This window comes from Populus euphratica, unplaced genomic scaffold (genome assembly GCF_000495115.2).
Source record: "Populus euphratica unplaced genomic scaffold, PopEup_1.0 scaffold4.1, whole genome shotgun sequence".
Lineage (NCBI taxonomy): Eukaryota > Viridiplantae > Streptophyta > Magnoliopsida > Malpighiales > Salicaceae > Populus > Populus euphratica.
In genome coordinates this window covers 540408-553074 of record NW_011499859.1, presented here as the reverse complement: position 1 = coordinate 553074, position 12667 = coordinate 540408, and the positions used below count along the sequence as shown (strand labels likewise).

Here is a 12667-nt window from a genome sequence, read left to right as displayed (position 1 = left end):
TTTCATATATGATGGAATTGTAAATAATTTAATGGAATAATAAAAAATATTATTTATTTTATGATGTGATAACAATAATTAAATCTATAATATTTAAATTAAAAATCATTAATATTAATATATATTTTTTAAAATTATTTTATAACCTCGATTTTAAAAGGATTATTAACTAAACACATCAAACTATTTTTTGTTCAACCTTAATTTTAATCACAGTTTTAACTAAATATTCATAAATATAAAATCAACCTTAACTAACATTATTTTTTATAAAATAATTTTTTTTGAAACTATACCAAATATCTTAAAAAAAAAGAGAGCACTGTACAATTCTCCAGCCATAGCAGAAAGAGTTTGGAGGGGGTGAGTGCTTTTGTGCTAAATATGGTTGAATGGGTGATTCAAACACCACTGATTTTGGAGTATTTATAAACGGATACTTTGCACCATGGACGGAAGTAGAAAAATTTAACCTGGTGCCGTCATAAAAACTACAAGGCTGGAGAGCAAATATTTCTTTTTTAGGGGGGCTAAATGTACGTTTTTTTATGAGAAATTGAAGATTTAAAGACTAAAATTAAAAAATTTGAAGACAAAATTTCTATATTTAGGGGAGATTCTATGCATCTTCGTGAACTTGGACCATCTATAACACACCTACCTAGTTTCCATGTTTAAAGTTAGAGAACGTTCCAAGAAAATCACCAAAACTCCACGAGTTAACGAATGAGAGTCCATGTTTCAAAGTCAAGAATACACCAATCGAAATGATCACCAGTAGTTTTATTATGCATAGGTACATGACCACCAGCAAGATTGGGGGTGCCAAGCTCCCCCCCAAAGCTTGTCGGAGGTCCGCCCCTTGGCACCGAATTCTATGCTTCCAGTATATATACATGTGTATATATATCCATTGAATAATAAATATTTTTCTATAATTTCATTGAGAAATAGTTTAATTTCGGTATAAAAAATTGATCTTCTTATTCCCTAACTGTTATAAAATTATGATTTTGATTTTGTAATGTAGTTGTCGAACTAGAAGAACTTTGTTTTCTAATTTAATCTCATTCTACCTCGCATTTTACCTTTTTATAAGAAAATAGTAATTTATTTAACTAATATTATGATATCAATTTGTTGGGTGTTATTCATCTATCCGCTTCCTATTGCCTATGATTATTAAAAAAAAAAAAAGATATTAAGAGCATATCTATTAATCAGCGTGCATTTAAATGAAGTTGTTTTTTAAATACTAATTTTAAGATTTGAATTGAAAAGATAAAAAAAAAACATTTAATCATTAAATCGATCTTTTAATCTGTATAATTGCACATAATAAAATTAAATACAATGATCGAGATTAAATAATGAAATACATGGATTGGTAGCATTCCGCCAAATGTTAATAGCATCTATGACTATATGACTATATGATAATAGCATTCCACCAAGATCTATGTATTTATATTTTTAATTTTTATTTATTCTATTCATAAATAAATTTTTATTTAATCTTTTTTCTCCTCTCTCTTTTTCTCAGTATCCACCCTTGCTTCTCCTTTCCTACTTTTTTTTTTTTATTTTTTTTTTTTATCTTTCCTTTCCTGGTTGTTGGGGTACATTGGGCTTGGGGTGTTGAGTCCGGTTGGACTTCTTGTTTTTTTCCTCTCTTCCTCGTACTCCTTTCCTCTTTTTTTTTTTTTTTTTTGTTTGGACCCGGTTGATCCAATTCCTTTTCGCTTTCTCCTCTTCCCTTTGTCATGGGCCCATATGGGCCTTTTTTCCCTCTCTCCTCTTTATTTTATCTTGGGCCATCACATGATAGGTGATAAGGCTTGGACATAAGTACTGACCTTCATATATGGGCACAGGACGAGAAGTTTGGAGTCGGGGATTTTCTGAGTGTTTTTACATTTTGGTATTTGTTTTTAGCATATGAAATTAATGTTTCCTTGTGAAAAAATTGAATGGCTATAGCTTTGCCTTCTAAATTTACCTGAATCTTCATTCCTCCTAGACAATGTAACCTGTTACCCCAAAGAAAGTACCTTGTCCCAAATGTCCTCACAACACTGGTCGTGTTGCAGCTGTCAAGATCTTCCTTGCTCCTTTGCATGTCAGCGCTCCCAGAGCACAGCCAGGGGGACTCTTCCTCAATCTTCTTCAAAGAGTAACAAGCCTGCTTCTGCTATTCCAACTTCTGGAGGGTCTGTCAATGGTGGAAGGGGTTTTATTGTGATGGCTTTTCTTGGTCTTAAGGCTAACATTTTACGGGCGGTGCAATTTTGATTAACAAAAAAAATGTTAAAAATTGTTCTTCTTTTTTGTGATTTGACTGTTTGGTAATATCCACGGGCGACTTTTTAAGTTTTAAACAATTGTATGTTGTCAACATATATCATATAGAGGAAGGGAAAAATTTAACATAAGTAAAGTTGGATGCTTTCAAAAGCATAATAGCTTTTTGTGATTAATTTTACACGGCAGTGATCTGCATTTGGACATGAAGATACACAGTGGAGGAAGAATGGTGAGGCTATTGTGTTATTTCCATGCCAAAAGGAGCGAGCACTGAAATGTATTGGGCTCAATGCCTCTTGACATTTCCGGGTTGTCAGCCCTTTTCCTTAAGAAATTGGATTTACCTGCTGTGAGAAAAATGCCTGCCCCTCGTGTAATTATGATGTTTAAGTGCTGAGACATTAGTGAGAATGCATGCATTGTTAATTCCTACAATCAAAGAAGCAGAAAATGGATGAAAAAGGTAGCATGGAAACACTACCTACAGATTAAATGAGAGAAAATGTGTATGCAATAGACATACTGGCAGTTCTAGATGAATCATCTGGAAAACTGAAAAACAAAGTTGTGGAAGTCGAGGACCTCAATGGGTAACCAACGCCCCTTAGTATATTGCAAAGCGAAGTTATGACATTGCTGCCGAGACACCAATAATGTCATCAGATACCCTGCTAACAGCCTATTCATATAAATTTGATCAAAGGAATGTGCTGCACTTTATGAAGATCTTCTCCTTCAAGCCTAGCTACAAAGACTTTGGGCATCTCTTCAATAACTAACTTACGGAGAGTGGCCACAAATCTCATCTCTTCAGGGAGCATCCTTAGCCCCTTGCAGTTGACAATTAGGAAACTTTCAAGCCTTGGCACCGCATTTTCTTTTATGTTGAATTCATGCAGGGATTCCAAGCTGTTAAACTCTAGGAACTCCAGTTGAGGAAACCCATCGGCAGAGATTGTTAGTTTTTCTTCGCAATAAGACTCTGCTTTAAACCTGAGAATTGATAATTTTGGCAGCTTCTCTAGTATCTCTATTGATTCTTGTTCAAGCTGGGTGTGTTCTAATGTTAACTGGGAGAGATTTGGTGGAAAATCTTGCTGGCTAGGCAGCTGTGATATTCCCCCTCTCAAATGCAGCTTGATGAGAGAGCGAAGAGAAGCAAGTTGAACAAGTGATGGAAATTTAGCACCTTCAGCACGAAGATAGAGAGATCGAAGTTGCATGAGTGCCGAAATGGAATCAAATATCTTAAAGGTGTCTGAGCACAGGTTTCCTCTTATTCCTAATTTTCGAAGACTGACTAAATCTGCAGTGTTGTTCTGCTTCCATCTGCTGGCATCTATCTCTGTCAGTGTCTGTAAATGCTTCAGGGTGTCTATCCTCAGGTGCCCACCAGAATGCCCACACATGTAAAAATGTCTCAAATTTTTCATGTTGCAAATGACATCAGGAATTATCCTAAGATGGAGATTCCCAGCAATATCAAGAGTCTGCAGGTTGCACAGAGAACCTAATGTTGATGGAAGCACTCGTATGTTAGTCTCCTTCAATCCCAAGTAACTCAAATGTATCAGTTCACCAATTGTACTTGGGATGCTGCTACATGATATACCCTCCAACTCAAGAATTCTTAGCAGTTTGAAATTCCTGGTAATATAATCGAATTTGGCACCCGATAATTCGCAGAAACCATAGACATTTCTGCCGATAAAATATCTGTAACGAACACGACTAACAACTCTAAAGAACAGGAGTGAACGAAGATGTGGACTAAGACGTTCCACACAAGATAAATGAGAATCAGAATAGATAGGATGGCGACGACATCTAGTCAAAGATGGGATATTTTCATTACCAGGAATCTGGAGAAAATTCTCCGTCTTTGCCTTGGAGATGGAGAGGTCTCGCAGTAGATCGTGCAAACGGCATTGCTTGACCCTCCCATTGACACTCATTCCTTCCATTTGAACCATGTTTCTCTCAATTAGCTCATTCAAGTAATCCTCTGCTACATCCTCCCCTCTTAGTTCTTGATGTGGAATCAAACCCTCTGCCACCCATAGCCGAAACAATTTGTGTGCCTGAATAGAACAATCTTCCGGGAAAAGGCCTAAATAAAGAAAACAAGATTTCAAGTAATATGGCAAGTCGTTGTAACTCAAAGCAAGTATTGCCGCAACGCCATTTGGGTGCCGAGCAAAATGAGAGTCCATGTTGTTAAGAATTCTTTCCCATTCATTCCGCCTCTTTTTTCTTGAAAGTAAGCCGCCAATTACAATGATGGCAAGTGGTAAACCAGCACATCTCTCCATAATCTCTCTCCCGATTTCCTCCAATATTGGAGAGCAACTTGTGTCTCTTCCATCAATAAATGTTTTCTTGCAGAACAACTCCCAGCTATTCTGTTTGCTTAGAAATCCCAAATCGTAGGGAGTAGTTTGAGGATCTACATGAAGAGCAACATTCTTGTTCCTAGTCGTGAGCAATAATCTGCTACCGTTACTTCTGTCTACAGGAAAGGCCTTTTTAAGGCAATCCCAGGCACCGGTGCTCCAGATATCATCCAAAACAACCAGATAGCGTTTCCTCCGTAAATTTTCATACACCAAGTCCTCCAACTCTTCATCTGTCAAAGTTTCAAGCCTTTCTCTCGGCGATGCAATTTGTCTTATGACTCGCTGCAGAATATCTCTTGCACTAAACTCCTGTGATACACATATCCAAGAACGGGAAGGAAAGCGAGCCCTGACAGCACTATGATTATATAACTTTATACCAAGAGTGGTTTTACCAATACCGCCCATTCCAACTATCGAAACAGCACTCCAATGATCCCCCATCTGAAGAAGTTGGTCTACCAGTTTAACCGTGTCATCCTCCAAGCCAATAATATCCCTTTCCTCACCGCGAGGAGACGATCTTCTCAACTTCCTCAGAGTCTCACCTGCTGCAGTAGTCCCCTCTCCAACATTTTGGATGCCATAAGTTTCACGGCTGGCTGAGATGTCTTGAAGTCTTGAACGGATGGCCATAAGATCCTCAGCAATCTTGGACCTCTGTTTCCATCCTTTGACATAGGAAGTGCATTTCTTGATAAACTGATTCTTCTTCTTCTTCAGAGGATCATTGTTCATGATAAAGCTGTCTATGAGATCTTCAGCATCGTAAGCCACGTCTCTGATATCAGACACCCAATTACGCACTCTTTCATCTTCATCTTGCTTTGCGTCGGCATCTCTTAAGAAGCAACGGATCCTCCTGAGCTCATCTTGTAACCGCTCAACTTCTTTATGGACATCGGTGTGAAATTCAAGTTCATCAAACAGATCAGCAAGCCTTTCAAGAACAAAGGAAACGGCAGCTTCAGCCATATGATGCTTGCTCTTCCTTCTTCAACCTCTCTCTCTCTCTCTGACTTTCCTTTTCTCTCTATTTTGGATAAGCCTATCAGTTTTTCTTGATCATTCCTGGCACCTCTGGCTCGGAGTACAATAAGGCTAAACCATCTTCCCTGCCCACATTTTTCAATAAAGAAAATGATAATAGTAAAAACAAACCAACTTTTTTAAGGAAACCTTCAATTAAAAAGTAATCAACTTATAAGGGCAATCCTGATTAGATCCTCCATCTTTATTTTTATTTTGATTAAGTCCTTAATACATCAACAAATAGCCAATTAATTTTAGTTACTGAAAATACTAAGTAATTATGTGATTTCTTTTTCCTCTATTAAAAATTCAATAATCTATAAAAATCCCCTCCTTGACTTGATAGATCAAATTATACAAAAAGAAACGCTTCAAATATTTTTTTTATATACACAATCTAGTCCACCATGTTATAAAAATTAATATCTTTAAAAATTGGAATTCTTTTTTTTTTAAAAAAACGATAAATTATTTGAATTTTAGGAATCACTTAACAGTTTTATTAGCTAAAATCTAAAAAAATGATTGAAAAAACATTAAAACGTTGCAAACATGATTGAGATGAAAATAAATAAATAAAAGTTGAGACGTTAATTAAACTCAAATCTTCAATAGGTCTATTTCTTATAATGAGATTTATCGAAATTAAACAGATGAAATTCAAATCTCCACCAGTTCTTTTTTAATGAATTCCCATTGAAATGGATTTAAGACATAAATTAAAGTCAATGTCGTGAAGTGAAGACTTTGCTTTATAGCCGTCCCCGTTCCATCACTTTGGCTACATGAATGAACGCGGTTATTTTACCTTAATTTCTTGTAGACCGGTTGCATAGAGCAACGCGGCTTCATTAATGTGATGTCGAGTGATTTTAATATCATAGTATATGTTTATTTTTTATTTAAAAATATATTAAAATAATTTTTTTAGATTTTTTAATTTTTAATATTAATATATTAAAATCATCAAAAACACACTAAAAATAATTAATGTAATATATTTTCAAGATAAATACAAAATATTTTCAAACACAATACCAAATATTAAGAAAGTTATGCTTAATTAATGGTATTCGAGAATTTTCTTGGTCTTTGTTCTGATAACTTTATTTTATTTTGGTTATTATGTAAATAAAGGCCTATCCTATGCAAAATCTAATGAATCTCTCCATAAATCGAAAAAAAAAACTCTTAAGTCTGAACTTTTCTCCAATATCTTTTATTCCCTAAACCACCTCGCGTTGACTTATATATATATATATATGTATCTTCTTTACAAATTTAATAATTTTTTTTATGATATCCGCGTAACATTGATGTTGGAATGAGAAAAGGATAATGACAATAATTTCTTGCTCTCCTTCCAGGAACTTTCTTCTCCTGCTCGTAGCTCCTTTTCTGTTGCTTCTTAGCTTCTTCCCAAGAGAACTGTAATAATATCGCTTGGTATATAGGTTAAAGGCCTTCAGGATGAACCTTCCCCGACAGTTTCCTTCCCAACTCTTGGTATGTATATCGCCATTCAAGACCTGTCAGTTACTTCAACATCCTTTTTTCCTTCCTGTCCTAATTCCATCCTCAGATCCATGAAGGGAACTTGCTTTCTTAATTTCATTACAACTTTTTTGTTGCTAGTTTCCACGGCTTACAGTGCAATGGAAGTAACTAATATTACAGCCGATCAAACTGCTCTTCTAGCTCTTAAAGCCCATCTTACTGACCCTCATAACATCTTGCCAAACAACTGGTCCACCACTGCCTCAGTCTGCAGCTGGATTGGTGTCACTTGTGGTGCTCAGCGCGACCGAGTGAGTGGCTTGAATCTTTCTCACATGAGTCTTTCTGGCTACATCCCTTCAGAGATTGGAAACCTTTCATTCCTCTCTTTCCTATCCATTAGAAACAACACTTTCCGGGGATCCCTGCCTAATGAGTTAGCTCACTTGCTTCACCTGGAGTATCTTGACTTTGGATTCAATTCATTCACCGGAGACATTCCTCCAAGCTTAGGTTCCTTGCCTAAACTCAAAAGCTTGCTGCTAGAAGCCAACTTTTTCTTAGGCAATTTACCATTATCATTATGGAATATATCCTCATTGCAAACAATCAATATCAGTTACAACCAGCTTCATGGTTTCATGCCCTCCAGCATCTTCAGCAGATCTTCACTGTATACAATTGATCTAAATTTCAATAACCTATCGGGTGAAATCCCAACGGATATTTTCAATCATCTCCCCGAATTCCGAGGGATCTATTTCTCCAGGAATCGACTCAGTGGTATGCTCCTGCCATTTCTTTTTTAATTTTTAAGCACGACCCTATTTATGTTGCATATAGACATTGCCGTATATTCTGCAGTAAATGCATTATGCTGTTGGGAAAAACTAGAAATAAATAATCTCACACTAATCTAGCCGGATCAATTTAGCGAAATATAATTTATAATTCATAATTTTCAATCTTTTTTTTTATAGTAAAAATAGAATTAAACAATGACCAAATATAATGTAAATAATCATATAAATTAACATCAAGATTTTAACGTGGAAAACCCGATGCAGGAAAAATCATAGGATAATAGTCCATCGAAAAACTTCCACTATCAACAAATAATGGGTTTATAATTGTTCTTCCTCAAATTCAACTAAGGAATACAATATATATATCATAAAGAATAACTTATTCTCGGATTACAACAAGATTAAAAGAGAATTATTTGAGAAAAACTCATAATACTGACAGCTCTGTTTTTTGTTAAAACGGTCAACTTCTAAACTACTAATCTTCGATCCAACCGTCCAGAATGAAAAATAATATGTCTAGAAGCTGTTGTCAAAATCTCTACTCGATCCAATGATGAACAAGCTAGAAATCAAATAAAGAACACAAGTTGCTCTGCTGCCTCCTCTTCTTTCTTTCTCTCGATTTTCTTCTCCTTTCTTTTGTTTTTCACTACTGCTTCTACAGTAGCCGAACCATTTTTAATTTAAAAGGAGCTAGTTGCCTCTCTTCTCAATTAATATTGTGGTCCTACTATCATATAGTACGGGACCACACATAACATATGCATTCTATGTAACGATGATGTAGAAGGTGTTTCATGTCAAATCCTTTGCAAGAGAACTATAGGACTTGTAACCTTTTACTACATTCAGAATTCTTCTTTCAACATCTATTATTGAGATATTTTTGTCTTCATGTAAATGCACTAAAATGCACTAGAAAGTGATCTGTCAAGGTTTGATCTTAATATTCACATTGGCCACATCTGATTTAATAGCCATATGGTATCCATATCTGACCAACTCTGTTTATCTATTAGTTTTTTTTTATAACCCGGGATATCCGGACCAGCTTACATGCATCACAACTAATCCCCGAGCCTACTGAATATCCTGCAAGCCTAGTAGGCAATTAAGGCACCGCGAGGGTGGCAGACTGGTACACAAAAAGGATCAAACTCGGGATAGTCACAAGGCAAACCTTACAGTTGACCACTGAACTAGACCCTCAAGTGCCTGTTTATCTATTAGTTGTTCTGCAGGGTCATGGCTCACTATGTCCTTGAAGAGACCTAAATTTGTTTCTTATGAAGGGATTTGCTTACGAACCAACTGAAATTTAGCTCTGGAAATATCTTCAACAGTTATTCTATAAACTCTAGGTGTAGTGCTTGTTTCCATTCTGGACTTGGTAGGGTACTTTAGCCTTTGTATCTGGATTATGACCGGGGACAATGTTAATGTGACTAGTCTTTTGAAACAGAACATTATTATGAAACTCAAAAGGTCTGCAAATTCACCGGCATCTTCAATATACTGATCTTTAATTAATAGTCTCTCATCATATATTTATCCAGACATTTTCTTCTACTGTCTGAGAAAGATGGATTTTGGTGAATTTGCAGGAAGCATTCCAAGAACTATTGGGAACTGTACATTGATTGAGGAGATAAATCTCAGTGAAAACAACTTGACAGGTGAGATCAAGCTAAACTGCCCCTCTCTAACTTACCTTGTTTTGATTAGTTCTATTGAGTTTCAGTGAAAAAAAACTTGATATTGTGCCTTGATATTCTGATCATGGCAGGTGCATTACCACCTGAATTGGGTGGCCTTACCAACCTGAAAACATTGAGAATGGACGAAAATGCTTTAATTGGCAATGTTCCATCCGCGCTCTTCAATATATCGGCAATTGAAGTTATTAGGATGTATGCAAATTTGCTTTCAGGGAGTCTTCCTCCAACCATGGGCCTTTTCATGCCTAATCTAAGGGAGCTTCGTCTAGGGGGAAATGAACTCGAGGGAACAATTCCTAGCTCCATCTCTAATGCATCTACTCTCGCTGTCGTGGACTTATCCTACAATATATTTACTGGTCTTATTCCTGGGACACTTGGTAACTTGAGACAACTTCAAGTGCTCAATCTAGCCAACAATCATTTGACGAGCGAGTCTTCTGCACCACAGTTAAGTATTCTCTCTGCATTGGGAAATTGCAAGAATCTGAGAAAGATATATTTGTCAGTTAATCCCCTCAATACCACCCTTCCAATTTCCATTGGAAATCTCTCTTCCTCAATTGAACAGTTTTGGGCAGACGATTGCAACCTTAAGGGCAACATTCCTAATACAATCGGCAATTTAAGCAGCCTGATAGCTTTGAGCTTGGCAAACAACGAACTGGCCAGTGTAGTTCCAACTACAACTGAAAGATTGACAAATCTCCAACTTTTGGATCTCCGAGATAATCAACTAGAGGGAAATATCACAGATAACCTTTGCCACTCGGACAGCTTGTTTGACTTATCCTTGGGTGGTAATAAGCTTTCCGGATCTATCCCTGAATGCTTGGGTAATCTGGCAACTTTAAGACATCTCAACTTAAGCTCCAATAACTTCACTTCCACAATACCCTTGTCCGTGGGGAACCTTGCAGGTATTTTGGTTCTCAACCTGTCGTCAAACTTTCTCAGTGGGTCTCTCCCGTTAGAATTCAGACAACTGATGGTCGCGGAAGAAATTGATTTGTCAAGGAATCAGTTATCAGGTCAAATTCCATACAGCTCATGGGACTTTAAGAATCTGGCTTATCTCTCCTTGGCTACAAATAGATTGCAAGGTCCTATTCCTCGGTCATTTAATTTTGCAGTAAGCTTGGAGTTCTTGGATCTCTCTCATAACAATCTTTCTGGACTTATTCCCAAGTCCTTAGAGACACTCTCGCATCTCAAATATTTTAACGTGTCTTTCAATGGACTAGAGGGAGAAATTCCTAGTGAGGGACCTTTCAGAAACTTCTCAGCTCAGTCATACATGATGAACAATGGACTTTGCGGTGCACCACGCCTACAAGTTCCACCTTGCAAAACTTATGCTCCCCGAGGAGCAAAAGTAACTCTCGTGTTCCTTCTGGAATTGATTTTACCATTAATTGCAGCTACAATGGCAGCATTATACATATTCATATGGTTAAGATGCCCAATCAAGGATGTTCGTCCTAGTCTGGCCAATACAAGGTTTACATACCGAGAACTTGAGCAAGCAACAGATGGATTTGGTGAAGACAATCTCCTTGGGGGGGGTAGTTTTGGTTCGGTATACAAAGGAACACTTAGTGATGGGAAGATCGTCGCAATAAAGGTTTTCGATGCTGAAAATGAAGTTAGTTGTAGGGGTTTTGAAGTTGAGCGTGAAGTGATGTGCCATGCCTGTCATCCGAATATCGTCACAATTTTTTGCAGCTCTAATGCTGCTAATTTTAAAGCCTTGGTAATAGAGTACATGGTTAATGGGAGCCTCGAAAAGTGGCTTCATACTCACAACTACAATTTAGATATCCTGCAAAGACTCGACATAATGATAGACACTGCATCAGCCGTAGAACACCTCCATTCTGGTAGTTCATGGATTATTGTTCATGGTGATTTAAAGCCCAGCAACATCCTGCTAGATGAAGATATGATTGCACGTTTGAGTGATTTTAGCATTGCCCAAGTCTTAAAACCAGATGGTCAACGGAATTCTTCAGGACGAAGACTCTTTCTTGGCACAATTGGATATGTGGCACCAGGTAATGCTTCTGCTTCATGAATCATCTTCCGTGTTTATGTTGCTAGCTTGTGGGCTCCTGCTTATGATTAAATCTATTAAATGCAGAATATGGTTTTCATGGAATGGTTTCGACAAAAAAAGATGTGTTCAGTTTTGGTATTTTGTTGATGGAAACTTTCACGGGAAAGAAGCCGACCGATGGAATGTTTGGAGGAGAAATGAGCTTGAGAAGTTGGATCATGAAGACATTGCCCAGTGAAATAGAAAGAGTAGTTGATCCTTGTTTATTACGGAATGAGGAAGAATACTTCGATGCTAAAACCACATGTTTATCGGATATTATGAGATTGGCTCTGTTGTGCACTTCATTTTCACCCTCTGAGAGGTTAAATATGAAAGAAGTAGTTGACACACTTGATGAGATCAAACGATTGTTTCTCAGGAATATCTCTGGAGACAACCCTGGTGAGTCCAATTTGGAAGAGTTAGATCCGAATCGCATTAGACATAACATGAAAAAGTTCTTGAAATGGAGGAGGGAAACCCTGTTGCCTAACCTGGAGTGGCGTTTGCCTGATTACCAATACGAGACTAACAGTTGAGCGTTAAGAGTCTGCTTGTAGTTAGTTCTTGTCAATGCAAAGCCCTTTGTTCTTTGCTTAGAAATTGAAAGATGACAATCAAGTTATGGTCATGTCATTCTTCATATCTAGTTATTGTAGTACCAAATGGCATTGTCCTGCTTATTGCATTTATAGTCCTGATAAGGTCATGCTTACAATCTACATGGGAGCTCTTGGCTTTCAAGCACAAAATGCGGCTCGGGTTTATGTTGCTTGGGCTTAGGTACAGGTTTCAAGTATTTGACATGTCAAA

The 12667-nt window shown here is 37.0% G+C and overlaps 2 protein-coding genes across 2 annotated transcripts; one reads left to right on the top strand and one right to left on the bottom strand.

The window, feature by feature from the left end:
- Window positions 1-2570: 2570 nt before the first annotated feature.
- On the bottom strand, window positions 2571-5823 carry LOC105124177 (probable disease resistance RPP8-like protein 2). Its single transcript, XM_011024077.1, has 2 exons — window positions 2828-5823; window positions 2571-2733 (listed from the first exon to the last, which is right to left on the bottom strand). The coding sequence occupies exon 1, from the start codon at window positions 5673-5675 to the stop codon at window positions 2988-2990; it is 2688 nt and encodes an 895-aa protein (XP_011022379.1). The 5' UTR covers window positions 5676-5823; the 3' UTR covers window positions 2571-2733; window positions 2828-2987.
- A 1224-nt stretch (window positions 5824-7047) lies between these two features.
- LOC105124176 (probable LRR receptor-like serine/threonine-protein kinase At3g47570) lies at window positions 7048-12576 on the top strand. The gene is made up of 4 exons (XM_011024076.1): window positions 7048-8012; window positions 9643-9714; window positions 9825-11810; window positions 11897-12576. The coding sequence occupies exons 1-4, from the start codon at window positions 7241-7243 to the stop codon at window positions 12391-12393; spliced, it is 3327 nt and encodes a 1108-aa protein (XP_011022378.1). The 5' UTR covers window positions 7048-7240; the 3' UTR covers window positions 12394-12576.
- The last annotated feature ends 91 nt before the right edge of the window (window positions 12577-12667 follow it).

Coding starts and splice junctions, on each gene's coding strand:
- LOC105124176 (XM_011024076.1), top strand. CDS start 7,241: ATGTATATCGCCATTCAAGACCTGTCAGTTACTTCAACATCCTTTTTT. Junction 8,013..9,642: donor CTCCAGGAATCGACTCAGTG/GTATGCTCCTGC, acceptor GTGAATTTGCAG/GAAGCATTCCAAGAACTATT. Junction 11,811..11,896: donor AATTGGATATGTGGCACCAG/GTAATGCTTCTG, acceptor TATTAAATGCAG/AATATGGTTTTCATGGAATG.
- LOC105124177 (XM_011024077.1), bottom strand. CDS start 5,675: ATGGCTGAAGCTGCCGTTTCCTTTGTTCTTGAAAGGCTTGCTGATCTG.